Source organism: Spea bombifrons, chromosome 2 (assembly GCF_027358695.1).
Source record: "Spea bombifrons isolate aSpeBom1 chromosome 2, aSpeBom1.2.pri, whole genome shotgun sequence".
Lineage (NCBI taxonomy): Eukaryota > Metazoa > Chordata > Amphibia > Anura > Pelobatidae > Spea > Spea bombifrons.
Genome location: NC_071088.1, coordinates 91,907,889 through 91,923,288, shown reverse-complemented (window position 1 = coordinate 91,923,288; position 15,400 = coordinate 91,907,889). Strand labels below are relative to the sequence as shown.

Genomic DNA, 15,400 nt, shown 5'->3' with positions numbered 1-15,400 from the left:
AGTAGGGATAAGGGTTATTAATTTTCCAGTGACCCACATGCAGCTCAAACAAAGTGTTCATTAGTGAAAACTGCATGATAACTGGAAAAATGTCCAATATTTTGTTGAGATTTATGTGGTTTATGCATACACTGTTCATTGTTTACGTCCATGCACACTAATGCGATGCTTGTTGAGCTGATGATAACGAGTCACTGTTGAAATGATCTATAACCTATAGGCCATAATGTGCCACAAACTAATGTAACACTTAGAATAGCAGAGTGACTGAGCTTCTTATTAAGATGGGTTTGAATGATTCATGTGATATAAGGTATTTGATTTTTGTGTTCATGCTACTAGACCTCAATGCAAAAATTATGCTTGTGGTTCTTGGCATCTGCTGAGCACAGCTGTGTGCTAGCCTAGCAGTGTCCAATCTCTGTGGGCCACAAATACAACAGGCATTCAGTATAAAATGTATATGGTATAAAAATGGCCTTTTTTATTGAGAATACTGTGTTAATTCTTGCTTATTTTGGGGGCCATTGTCATGCAGATTAGTTAAATTATGCCATGTATAAGTAATGTTAACAAAGCATCTCATCCACCTAGATATCTAAACATCTTACAAATCCAGGAATCAGGATAACTTCCAAGGGTATCACATATTATATCCTGGATGCCATAAAATGGCACAATGACTAAACTTTGGGCCCGCACTGGGCCACAACTAGGGCTGCGTCCTGAGTCCCTCTTAAGTCTTTATGTCTCAGAATCCACCAGAGGCAGGGTTTGGTTAGGTCATGTAATGTTAAGTTATGTGACACTGTAGTCACGGTAGTTTGCGCCGTGCAGGCTGCTGTGAAGAATGTCTGAGGCTTATTGCAGAGTAAGTTAGGCTTGTGTTTTTGAGTGTGTGTTAGTGTCAGTGTCTGGGTGTGTGAGTGTCAGTGTCTGGGTGTGTGAGTGTCAGTGTGTGTGTTAGTGTCAGTGTCTGGGTATATGTGAGTGTCTAGATGTGTGTCTGTAGGTGTGAGTGTCAGTGTCTACATGTGTGTCTGGTGGTTAGAGTGTCAGTGGCTAGATGTGTGTCTGGAGGTGGAAGTGTCTAGGTGTGTGTCTTAGTTGCAGTGTCTGGTTGTGTCAAGTGTCAGTGTCTATTAGGGTCTGAGTGTGTGTAAGTGTCTGTCGGTGTTATGTGTGTGTTTAAAGGTGTGTCAGTTTCTGGGTGTATGTGTCTGGTGTTGTGAGTGTCAGTGGTTGTGTGTGTGGGTGTGTCTGGGTGTCTGAGTTTCTGGGGTGTAATGTCAGTGTATGTTACTGTACACACTTGGGCGTGTGTGTGTCTGGGTGTGTTCATGTGTCAGTGGGTGTGTGTCTTGGAGTGTGCATGCCAGTGTTTGGTTATGTGTGTTGGTGATAAAAATCCCTTTATGATTGGGTGATTGTTTTGGGGTGTGCGTATCAGTGTTTGTGTGTGTGTTAGTGTCTGTGTGTGCAAGTGCCTGTGCAGGACTACTGTGGGCACTACATTTTAACCTGGGCTAATTCAAGAAGACCCACATTTTTAAGGTGATTTGTGGGCTTCTTTTTTGATTGTATATATTTGTTATTGTCATCTCAAAGACTTAATTATGTTTGGCAAAGCATCACTTTTTTGACTCTTTCAACTACTAAAGTGTTTTGTTTGAACTTCACCATGTTTCATAGGAAGATCTCAATATAGTCCCTTACTCTAGAGATATCTAGCAATAGGTCTTATTTCATTATGACACTGTATTGTGTGTGAGCTGTTTGAAGACAGTATAAGGTGTTTATATGTTAGTCTGTGTTTCTGGGTGTGTATTAGCGTGCTTGTCTGGTTGTGTGTTAGTGTGAGTGTCTGTGTTAGTGTGAGTCCCTGTATGTTACTGAGTGTCTTTGTGTTAAAGTAAATGTGTGTCAGGCTCCATCCAGGCTGTTTCCCTGTCTTGCTGTGGTCCATTTCTGGATTTCCGTATGTTCTGTCCTGAACCTCTGATTCCTTCATTCCAGTCTTGCTCTTTGCTTTAGCTTTGTTTCCTTTATAAGGTGTGCCCCACCCGTGTGTTCTGTTTGTCTCAGTCACCAGTCTAAAGGTATGTCCTTCTTAGTTTTGTGTATAGACTCAATGTTCGGTTTATTAGTACTTCCGTAGGCAGGGTATAGCATTAGGACCCACCGAATATTGGAGTACTTTGGCGTAGTGGTGGGCTAAGCATACTATGGCCATAAGATGTGACGGAATCTCCAATTGTTATCTTGTAGTCCTAGGCTAGTTCCTGTATTTATGTGTCAGTTTGTGGTGTAACCTGTATCCCCAGGAGAGGGGTGTCCTGTCCTGTTCATATCGGATCTTGAGTATTCCTTGTCTTGTTCCCTGTTGTACCCTGTATTATCTACTGCATTCTGTATTATTTTTATTACTATATTTATTTATTTACTGATACACAGCTCTAAAGCTGTGCTTTTGTGAGCAAACCTTACCTGCCATGTTTTTGGATGGCCAGCAGATACACTGCAGTCCCTTTTAGCTCTGAGCAAGCAATGCTGACTTCTGCTGACAAAGTCATTGAGATGTCCTTAGAAATGAAATCTCATATGTATCTGTAGGGAGAACGCTCTACCAGCCAGAAAAACGCACAACGGCATAGCATGTCCTTGGTCCTTCAAAGGATGCCACAGAACATCTATTTTCACTTACAAGTAAAATTTTAATCCAGGGGATTACCAAAACGTCCTAAATTAAACGTTTGTTGAAGGCCATAAATATAATTTAATGGTGGCTGCCAGGGCCTCATCGTTATCTCCTGTCTGACCCAGGCAGCTACTATTAAGTTATATTTACTTTATATACGCCAGCAGCCACCTGATGACATAAGTGTGTTATGTTTTTATGCTCATGTAGTGTGCGACTGCATGCTGCACCACTGCCAGCCAACAGCACCAAACACTTACCGTTCTCACCAAAAAATGCCCACTTCGGTGTCCACTTAGCATACACCTATTGTACACTATCCTACGATTAAGGAATTCGTTTTCAAAGACAACTGAGGCCAGTGGTCAGTTCATCTTAATTTTGGATCATTCTCATTTATCAACCATTATCATTTCAACTTCAGATAACTTATAGTTATATATTAATCCTGTTCTTGGTTAACTCCTCCTGTTTATACGAGTGCAAATTGCAGTATGTTTCCCTACATTATAAATTCACCCACTCCACATGTGGAATTTACAAATTCTTAATTTATCAGCCAAAGTTGTACACCGCTATTGGTTAGGTGTTTTTGAGATGAGCTCTGCAATGTTAATAGTTTAATTCCACCAACTTCATTTTAGCATAGGACTAAAGGTTATGGCCACTTACGTTAAAGAAATAATCAATAGAAATGAGAACAACAGAAAGGTCAGGGACAAACAGCAGTAAAGGGGGTGTTAGTCATATACGGTAAACTAATTATAGAAGAAGGAAGGGGGCGGCAAGGGAGCATTGAAAATGAAAAACAATACATATAGATATTAAAATCACTTTTAACCTAGGTGTTATTATTACCTATCCAAAAATAAGAATCATGTCAATATGATTCCACTAAGGTGCCACAACATTAAAAGTATTAGTTATTCTTCATCTTCATATATACATATATATATATATATATATATATATATATATATATATATAAAGTGTGAACTGTTTATAAGATTGTCACCTAAGTATAAATATAAATATAAATGTGGCCTGGCTCAGCACTCAAACTAAAATCATTATGCATACACATTATTTTGTCATCATGGTTGCAAATTGCAATTCATAATGGTCAATAACTAATCATGTAGGCTATGTTTTATTATATGACAATGGCACACATTGACACACTCACCTCATGGTATAAAGCAATGTGCCGTCATCTTCAAGACGTAGTAGTTTGTTGGGGGTGGTGATATTATGCGCTATTGATTTTTTACCATTATGGAAAAAAGTATCAGGGGTCCATATTTTGCTAGCCAAAAGGTTATTAAGAGGGAGACGATGCATAGGTCCTTGAAAACTAAGACGTTCATCTTTCCAACTTTGACGGAAAAATACATCAATGGTATACTCCTGGAACACAAACGTTTTAAAAATGCATGAACAAAATTCACTATAAATCTGAAAGAATGTTTTTGCTCTAACAACTGATTAGTTCTAGAATTAACGTACCATTTCCGTGTCTGACACAGGTCCAAAGCTTGTTACATAGATGTCTGTTTTCACCTGAGTTATTCTCTCTGAAAACATTAAAAAAACATGGTTGAAATATTAGGAAAGCGCACATTTTACAAATGAGATCTGCTTTATTTGAGAATGCATTTTGCATTGATAAAAATATTAATAATAATAATTATTATTATTATTATTTTTTTATATAATTATAATACTCTTTTTACTTTGTTTTTCTTGTACAGTTAACAGTTACAGGAACCCATAATTTCAAGATATCACAAGATCTATATGATGAGGCAGAACTGTATTTTATGAATATGAAAATGCACATACATGCAACCTAGCCAACCTAACATTATTATTTATATTTCTTTAATGATATTAGTACATTTCTTGTATATGATTTTCAGTGTGAGTTATGAGCTCATTTTCTTTTACAAATGGAAATCTGAGTCATCTGTCTGCAGGGGGCGACCATTAAAGCATTCACTTTTGGGGACTACTGGAACAATTGTTTAACAACATGTGCGCTAATACATCCTGACATTTTTAATGTTATAAACTACATACTAGTGTTTTACTAGCCTTGAAATATATCATACTGTAACATGTATTGATATTTTCCTCAAATGAATGAGTATTGCGCTTTGATCAATGCATAGGAAACCTGTGATGGTTGAAATAGATTGATGACATTGATTACTGACATATGTAGTTAACCTAAGGTACCCCAGATGCTTTGGATTGAATGACGCAGCACACGGAGTACCAGAGATTGACAGGTCTGGGTGGAGATTTACCAGGGTTTTTGATGAAAACATAAAAGTTAAGAGTGAGTACAGTGAAAAGGGTGAAATGACTTAAGAGGTATAAGTAAGGTATATTTAATGGAATATAAGTATAAGTCGCAAGTGAATATTTATTTTATTACCTATTTTGATTGGCATTAGTGGCTATATACACAGCCAATTTAAGTGAAAAGTGGTATTTACTTTGCAGGTAAACTTGATCACAAATAAAATATATAGTGACAGAGTAACATAGTTCATAAGGTTGAAAAAAGACCAAAGTCCATCAAGTTCAACCTATATACATATTGTGTCCCTACTGTGTTGATCCAGAGGAAGGCAAAAAACCCTTATGAAGTAGATGCCAATTGCCCCATACCAGGGGGAAAATTCCTTCCCGACTCCAAATATGGCAATCAGAATAAATCCTGGATCAACGTTCTGTCCCTATTAATCTAATATCCATAACTTGTAATATTATTGCTTTCAAGAAACACGTCCAGGCTCCTTTTGAACTCTTTTATTGAGTTTACCATTACCACTTCCTCTGGTAGAGAGTTCCATAGTCTCACCGCTCTTACTGTAAAGAACCCCCGTCTGTGCTGGTGTAGAAACCTTCTTTCCTCCAGCCGTAGAGGATGTCCCCTTGTTATAGATACAGTCCTGGGTATAAATAGGTCCTGGGAGTGATCTCTGTACTGCCCCCTTATATATTTATACATAGTTATTAAGTCCCCCCTAAGCCGTCTTTTTTCCAAACTAAATAACCCTAATTCTGATAATCTTTCTGGGTACTGTAGTCCTTCCATTCCCCTTATTACTCTGGTTGCCCGTCTTTGAACCCTCTCCAGCTCCACTATATCTTTCTTGTACACTGGTGCCCAGTACTGTACACAGTATTCCATGTGTGGTCTGACTAGTGACTTGTACAATGGTAGAATTATTTCCTTGTCGTGGGCATCTATGCCCCTTTTGATGCACCCCATGATTTTATTTGCCTTAGCAGCAGCTGCCTGACACTGGTCGCTACAGGTAAATTTACTGTTAACCAAGACTCCTAAGTCCTTTTTCATGTCAGTCATCCCCAATGTTTTCCCATTTAATACACATTCCCAGCCTGGATTTTTCTTCCCCATGTGCATAACCTTAGATTTATCTGTGTTGAACCTCATCTGCCAAATCCCAGCCCAAGCCTCCAACCTATGCAGATCCATTTGTAATCGTGCACTGTCCTCTATTGTGTTAACCACGTTACAGAGCTTAGTATCGTCTGCAAAGATTGATACTTTACTATACAATCCCTCTACAAGGTCATTAATAAATATATTAAAAAGAATAGGACCCAAAACTGACCCCTGTGGTACCCCACTAGTAACAGTCACCCACTCAGAGTATGTACCATTAATAACCACCCTCTGTTTCCTATCACTGAGCCAGTTACTTACCCACATACACACATTCTGCCCCAGCCCAAGCATTCTCATTTTATGTACCAGCCTTTTATGTGGCACCATATCAAATGCTTTGGAAAAATCAAGATATACGACATCCAGCGATTCACCCCGATCCAGTCTTGAGCTCACCTCCTCATAAAAGCTGATCAGGTTAGTTTGACAGGACCGATCCCTTGTAAACCCATGCTGATATGGAGTCATACATTTATTTTCATTGAGATACTCCAAAATAGCATCTCTTAGGAAACCCTCAAAATAAACCTAAAAATATTTCCAACAGAATGAATCTTTTTTAATCCTAAAGTAGAAAATACTTGTACTCTAACTTTAAATGGAAAATCTATAAGACATAGGTCAGTAGGACTCTATATTCCTTAACTATCAGGGGAGATAGGTGGATGGGGCTTTAGTACATAAGCTGTTAAATGTATACCGTGGCCTACATCTGTTTAAAAAAATCTTCCATTGTGCTGCATTGAGGCTGATTCAGTTGCAATTTTTATTTGTTCTTGGTTTTAATAGGAAGTTATTTGCAAATGTGTACTTTGGCCCGAGGCTTTTTATGATTTCACTTTATTTTTTGAAACATCTGTTTTTGTTAGTTATATAAAACAAAGGCAGTGTGGCAATAAGGTATTCAATGGCAGAAGGTCCGCCCTAAGTTCTGTAAGCAATTAACAGGTACTATACTCTGTAGAGTATGCACAGAAAAGCAGATTTTTTGGTAAATATAGGTACTTGAGTCTTTTGGATAGCCATCCATTGGATAGTAGGTTCTGTATTTTTTATATTTGTTTTTGCATTATGACATTCCAGATGCATAAAATACCATAAAATATTTGGTATAACACATACCCATGTTATTTTGAACCTGTATATAATAAATGTATAATGGCACCAAGTTGGGAAAAAAATATATTGTACATATTTACATACATAAATGCTAAGTCTTTATGGGTGTACTATGATTTCCACTTGTGAGTGGATGATATTTTGAAATACTGCTTGAATCTAGCAAATGATTAATGGTAATAATGACTGGGAATATTCAGTTAACTGGGTACTTTCAACTGACCTTGCCACAGGTTTAGCTGTTACAGTTCAGTCTGGAGTAGTTATAGCAGAAAACAGCCAATTGGCCTATGTACTCTGCCCCCTTGGAATCATTTTTTTCTATTAGTTCCTTAGAATAGCTTTAGGTACCCACGCTGAATTGATTTTCTGTATTGGTGCACTACTTCCACAAAAAGTCTATTCCTGGGATCTACACCTCTGCAGATATTACTCATCAGTGTTCTACCCCCAGTAGTCATTTGACACGTCTGAATGCTTCTATTATGTTATGCCTCTCCTTTATCTCTCATAATGTGTACATATTATGATGTCTTCTTTCCTGGCATGCAAACATTTTTATGCCCTTTGTATATGTAAGAAAAAATAAAGAAAAGAAGAAAAATAAAAGTACACTTATGTCAATATGAACATGTTAAAGGCACACATAGGGACAAAAGGTGTATTGCTTTTTGATTTCACCCCGATTTGCATATGCCTGTTGTTTTAGACACAGCTTTAGACTACAGTACAGTGTTGGAAATACATGAGCCTGAGTTTTGCCCCAACACACAACGGTTTCAATCTCTTAGATCTCAATAGTGCAGGACAGCTATCTGTGCTCTGTACAATGGGGGGGGGGCTTTTTTTCACTTTACTGCTCATCTAAACCATAAATTATTTGTAGCAGTGAATTGAACAGAACAGTACACCGTATACTAAATGAGGTCGCACAAAACCAGAAGTCCACAAGAAATTTTATACAGGATGCCTACAAGTTCCTGCTGCTCCTACACTTTCTTCTTTTTTGTGCTGATGCACCACAGAGACACTACAGAAAAAAAATCAAACGAATGAGAGAATAAATGTATACATAAATGTATTTTACCTCCAAGCCCAGGGCGAAGTCTGTTGTCATATCCATCCAACAAACCATCAAGTATTCGTGTGAATATGGTGATGTTGTCATTGGTGTCTTCCTTAATAGAAGCAGTAGTCATTTGGGAGAAGCTGTTAAATATAGATCATATGAATATGAATACCCACATATTTTATTCTTTAACATTTAATACCAATGTATCAATGATTTTTGTAATACGATTGAGAGATTGTACTTGAATTAGTATTATTAATCATGAAAGATCTTATGGTCAACACACAGGTCTCAATGTTGATGTTTCTAAAATGAAAGATCATTGCATTTTTTAATATTTACAAAATAATTGAATCCAAATTGTTCAGCAGTATAACTTTATTGCAGTTTATTAATTCTCAAATAGGTAAAATGGTTTATTCACTAAAAAATGTTTGCAAAGGAATTTAACAATTCATTTCATTCATTTATCTATACATTACAAAGAGCCAACCCCAGTGAGGTCCTCCTGTAAGAACAGCTTAGTTGGCCCTTTATGATGTATAGTTCATTGAGATTTCTTGAAAGTCCCTTCACGTATTGAGTTATACATTATGCAGGGCAATCTTAACCTTTCACGCTGAGAAACTTGTCAGTGTTGCCCTTCTGTAAAGCATTGTGAGGTCAGGGAATGGGGACTACCATTTTCCTACCAATTCTCCCTTTAGTAAATAAAAAACATGCATTGGAAATTAATTCTACCCCTGGTACACATTGTATTAATATCATAAATATAATAAACAAAACATTTGTCATGTTGGCTGTTTTTTTTTTTTATTAAAAAAAAAACATTAATTACGTCACATGCAGAAAGTATATCACATTAGGTACACTTTTCTGTTATTGTGTTGTTCCAGCTTTTGCTTTTAAATGAGGCTTAGTTTCTAGAGGAATGCACTCTAAAGGTTGTCAGCAATTTCATGTGGGATGTTGGTCCCCATAGTTGTGCTAAGTTGGATGGTGGTTGATCTCTAATCTTTATAACTCATCTTGTTTCATCCCTTAGTTGGAAGGAATCGGGTTGACTGGGCAAGCCAATGCATTAAACTGAGTTCATCATCATGTTAGAACATGAAGCTACTTCATTAGCTTCAGTTAGAAGCTACTCTAAATATATTTTCACAGAAGGATATGCACTTGATCTGAACAGTGATGTAAAGATACCATATGTCATTTATACTTTTGTTTTTGGCTTCACTCGGCTCACATTGTCTCTAGCCCTCAATGATGCAATTTTCACATCATGCCTTTGTTGGCTTATTGTAGCAATACGTTTTTAAGGCATGCTCCAGCCTTTATCAGGGTGCCCATTGAGTGGTAGACCATTCTTAGAACACACACGAAATTACAATGCTTGGCACCTACTACCATACCTTATTCAAAGGCACATACATGTATTTCCTTTGTTCATTTGAATGATATGTATATACAGTATGTAGTTCAGTTGTGTCAAGGCTTAGAATATTTTTTTTAACAGGTTACCTCCTTTTATCTACATTGAGTGGACTTAAAGGGTTACATTATTAAAGGGTCATAGCTGTGTGTATGTAATGCCATGAAATGTATTTATCAAACCTATTGAGACTCCAATTGTCATCCTATTTTGGCAGTTGCTGGTATCTGCAAATCTAATTTAGTGATAATGCAAAACTTTGATCATGTTTCACAATGCTGTGGTTACTGAATTCAATTATGTTTTTGCAAATATGCACCTGCACCTACCACCTAACAGATCGAATATAATATCCAATTTCTCTTCAGTGTAATTGTTTAAGAAATTAGAAATTGGTCAACAAATGTAGCAATACCCACATTTTAGCTCATTTAAATCAATCCAAATTACATTTAGATTCAACAGTTGAGTTGATAAAACCATAAAGCAACATGTATCTGATGTTAAATCAGTATGTGCAGCTGCAAAGTTCCTTTCTAAACTAGGAAGGGAAACCTCAAACACAGTTACTGTCAAAAAAAATAGCCCACCCTTATGAGAGCTTATAGTGACGCCTCAAAATTATATCAGGATTGGAGCGATCCCTGCAGCCATTTAGCTGTTATTGGACTGTAACTCTCATTACTCTCAGCCATCCCAAGATCATTTGTCATCATCCGACAAGTGAAGTAAGCTGCAAACAGTTGCAAATGCATATGTCACTGAAGCTATGGCTTAAAAATGCAAGTAATAATTATATGTCACGGAAACTTGTATTGCGATGACCTATTAGTTGACAAATCACTAATATCCTTCACAAAAAAAACCTGTTTGAGTTCATGTAAAATTTCTTCATTAAGCAATTGCTTAATATTTATTACATTCAGGGGAAGGTGGATGGCAAGGTGGATAGGTGACAATGTGGTATTTGAATATTATGGGTTACATTTTAAAGCTTTGTTTTATGCTCAGGGGGTGTCCAAGGCAGTCGAATATTTTCCTAGGGAGATAGGTTTAAAGAGTTAGCAGCCCCTGGGACACTCCACTAGCGGTAGATCTACCAAACCCCTCCCCCCTCTTTCCTACTCTCATGCCCTTCCTTTTTAAGTGTGTGGAATGATTGCTGAACAGTATGAGTGTCCTACAGCCATAAAAGTCACAATAATGTTTAGATAAAACAACAAGGAAAAACAGAAAACATGGGTTTTTTTTTAATGAAATGACATTCCCAAATGCAGCTGTTTTTTTTTATATATAAACCGATTATGGTTTGAGTCAACCTCATTCATTCCACCTGCATCACTATATTTTATCTCTGAATTAGCGATCAAATGAAACAAAAATACAGATTGCAATTATTTGACCCTCCAATAACAAATCCAGCATACAGAACAATGTGTGACTTTCAAAATGGAAAGGACTTTCAAGTACGAGATAAAATCAAGCTAAATAAGAGCAAGTGTTAGTGCCAAAACCATGTGACCTTGAACACTTTATTTAATCATAGTGCTTTTCAACTCAACAAAATGCATAATATATGTCCATGGAAGGAAATAACTCACTTTATCTGTAAATTCTGTCTGCTGCACTGTGTGATCTTTAAGTGTCATTATTATAATACTCTCATGAATTCTTACATAAGATTTAAACCAGCTACCATTTAAAACCTCTGAAAAAATGTATTTCCTTCAAGAGTGTCTTTTAGTAAAAAGCTACGCACAAATCAGCATTACATGTTGTTCCTTTAATGGGGTCTTTTAACAGATTATCAGAGATAAGGATTGATTTGCTTTCAAACCACTGTGACATGTCAGTACATTTGATGAGTGACCTCAGAAGCATTGCCAGCAGTAAAATTATTCACGGCAGCTATCTTTTGTCTGCTATTGTGATCTAGTGTATACAGGACAAAGTTGCAACTTGCCTTCAAGTTAAAAAAATATCCAGATATCTTGATAGGTAAAGAAACAAGTTTAAAGAACAAAGACTCTCATTCCTACCACCATTATTTGTTTTATATGATTTATATTTGAGTCTTGTTCTGGAAAGATCTAATTGTTCGGGAAAGAGTTGGTCCGGTGCTATGTGCCAAGTGAAAAAGTTCTGATATTAAGGACAATAAAGGGCAAAAGTTAACCTTTCACTCTCATATTTTACCATTTTTGTTATGCAGATATCAAGTCTCATCTCCAAACGAGTCGTATCAGTCATTATTCCATTAAAGAGTCACCCTTGAATAAGTTCTATTTAGCATTAAAGCTATAATTGTTATATACAATAACTTTAAAAAAATATTGGTTGTTTGTGGAAAGGATAGAGAGCTTAACTCTGACAAAAGCACATTCATTAGTCAATAACATTAAAATAACATTAGAGTTGAGAAACGGATATTTATCTGGTTATATACATATTTACGAATCACTGCTTCTAATGTGCCTTGAGGTAGGGTAGGATTAGTGTGATGACCATATTCAACAAGTTTTCAAAACTATTTTAATGTGCTGAATGATACCCATGAATATATTATGTTTTGTTATTTTTTGTGATATCATGTGAAAAACTCAAGTGTTAAACTTGTCCCAATATGCATGACCATAATCTAGTAGTAGAACATTAACAAAGGTATTTTTCTAAAAAAAATCTCCAGGTTTAAAAGTGTAATATTTAACTTATGCACGGTGTATATATATCTATAGGACCATATTCCCTGCTAACATTCTTGCCATAATAATAATAATAATCACAGTATAGGTGCCTATAAGTAGGACTTACTGAAGCGTTCACTATACTTCATTCATATACGATGTATGCACATTTTCAACAGCAAGCTAGTAAATTGAATTTACAGTAGTTCACCTATTATCCTCATTTCAGTCATGGTCCATAATCCATAATAAGAGCAATGTACTGTACAATGTGCTGGAGTACTATCCTATTGTTATTTTGGCAAGTGTTGAAAGAGCCTGTTAGTGAATAACTAGTTGGATTAAGTGTAGGATCCTTTAAAGCCTTTGACAGCATGAATGCCATATGAGAGATTAAATTACTATATATTAAATTATGATGGTGAAAAAAATGAACTAAAGAATTCATTGCAATTATCACATAAAGCTCTGATATTTTAATTCATCCGATCAATGCTGTAATTTTCTAATGGACTACAATGGACAGACTTGAATTATGTTTGACTTAATGGTCACTGGGCTAATATATGTTGTCAGTACTGCACTTAATGCAGACTATAGAACTGTGCTAGTTTTCAGGAAACAACTTTGGTATCACCTAAGCTTCAACTTAGATATAACACAGGACATTGCTTACCTTAGCTGAATGGCCAAACTCAAAATGACACCAGATGAAAGTGTATGTTTGATCACAGAAAAGCCAAACCAAACCCCACAGTCCATTTCTTATGGTTTAAATAGATCTCACAATGAATGCAGAGAATATAAATGCAGCACAGCCTTCCTGAAATCACAAGAAGGCACACATAAGTTAACAGAACACAGAACACTAATAAAACAGTTTGTGGTGTATTGATTTCTTGTACCTGGTTTAACAGGCACCATGCATGATGCACACTACATCATGCATCCTTGGTTTACAGGTTGGTTGGACAGATCAATCCACCAGTTGATAGGCAGCCCTGGGTTTAAGTACAGAGACAGGAGTAATACAATAGTGAACATCCTCAGTTTCATATATTAAACAATGTTTTATCCTCATTGCCTAACCTTGTAAGGGTTGCTGTGCTTATCAAATAAGCAAGTGATAACATCTTGGCAGCTTTATGATGGATGCATTCAGTGAGTGCTGCATAGTATAGTTCAGCAGCTGAAGCTGAGCAATGAACATCATAACTGTGATCCCCGGTACAATAATAATAATAATAATAATAATAATAATAATAATAGTATATGTAATGTTTAGTATCCTCTGCTGTTGGAGAGCAGCATCACATACCTGTGAGCAATTCATTTGTCAGTAATCAGGCTGAATCTTGTAGCAGTAATTGGAGCTGTCCTGTGCTGATGTCCTTCTGGACCTCTGTACTATGTGCACCATTTTGACGTGGATATGCTAGTTTCCACGCTAGTTTTCCCGAGCCTAGATTAGTGGCGTGGCATAAACTACACCCCGGTGGCACTATCGCCTCTTGCAGCCAATGCATGTGAATACAGCATATCCACACAAAGACCTTATCATCATCATCATCATGATCGCTGCCCTTCCTGCACCGTCTGAGGCTGCATCTTCCACAACACAAAGGTCAGCTGCAGTCATTTCGCTCAAGGGCTGTGTTTTAATTCCCCCATCTAATCTGCAACCTACCCTGTGCACGAAATACCGTCCCCCTGCTTCTTCTTTTGAGCATGCGGTACATTTCATTTGGCATCAATGACTGCACATGCATAAAGCTCATCGCACCTTTATAGCTTTGCCTGCATAGCACTGTAAATCCATCACTACACATTTATCTACAGTATTTGCTCGTTTTCTTTTTTGCAACCAAGTTTTCCAGATATGTCTTTTTTTTCTCATACTAATGGGTACAGGGGTCCCCTACTGCCTGCGTCCTAGCTCGTCATCCTTTACTTGTCCCCCAGCCAAGCTAGGTGATCTCAATACACATGCCAAGCTAGGTGAGCTCCATCCACGTCTCGATCACGCTACAAATCATTTATCTACAGTCATAGCAAGGCTACATTTGTTCAGTAATGAAAAAAAAGCATAAAAAGCTATCTTACCGAATGAGCTTTGTGTAAGGGGTTTGTTCTTGGGTCCCAGGCACTCTTAGATGTTCTTCATGTCAGTTCCTTGGCGGTAGGTTCTGCTCATAGTTCTGGAACCTTGTAGATGGCTCCTCAGCGATAGCTCACGGTGTTAGGGATGCTGGCTACTGGTGGCCCCTACAGCTCCTGATTGAGCTCAGCTCCTCCCTCCGGGACGAACAGCTTCCCAGTCCCTCTATCAATGAACAAGTGTTATCGCAACGATTTTTATCTCTCGTTCACTTCTAAGCCATCCTTGATATCTATCTGACCACTGGCTTTAGTCACAATGTAAGTGCTAGGGTTTCTTCCAGGCTTCTAGATGAGAGGCTATCCAGCCCACTTACTCAGCTTCATAATGAGGTCTCTTGAGATAGCCACAAGTTGAGAAAATTAAGCGTCTGGGACAAACTGGCCACCACATTTCAGCTAAGGAGGAATCACCAGCATCATCTCAGACTTCCACCAGGGGCATTGATCTCAATAGCTCAGACATACCCTCCCTCATCCACACTTGTCACTGAAGAATCCAGTTGATAAGGTATTAACCCCCGAAGCAGTAGGGGGGGGGACATCTGCTTGTGGTAATACTTATGGTTATGTGCATAATTATTTTCTTTTAATAGATCTGCTTTATTTTTTTCTGTAGAATACATTGTGTATGAGATACCTGGTATCTCAGGTATCTCGTGCACAATGTATTCTACAGGTCTTGCAGGTATTTTTTTTAACTTGTGTGCTAGTTTTTCACCCATATCTCCACATTTGTTCTTCACCATGGACA

General features: G+C 37.3%; 1 protein-coding gene across 1 annotated transcript in view; it reads right to left on the bottom strand.

Annotated features, from left to right (window-relative positions):
- Nucleotides 1-14,758, bottom strand: part of GABRA5 (gamma-aminobutyric acid type A receptor subunit alpha5) — a 62,762-nt gene extending 48,004 nt beyond the window's left edge. The window contains exons 1-5 of the mRNA XM_053455182.1: nt 14,593-14,758; nt 13,166-13,312; nt 8,389-8,510; nt 4,205-4,272; nt 3,885-4,105 (exon numbers count right to left, since the gene is read on the bottom strand). Of these exons, the coding sequence (XP_053311157.1) occupies nt 3,885-4,105; nt 4,205-4,272; nt 8,389-8,510; nt 13,166-13,251 (497 nt within the window). The 5' untranslated portion in view covers nt 13,252-13,312; nt 14,593-14,758. The remainder of the gene's footprint in view (nt 1-3,884; nt 4,106-4,204; nt 4,273-8,388; nt 8,511-13,165; nt 13,313-14,592) is intronic.
- Nucleotides 14,759-15,400: the final 642 nt, after the last annotated feature.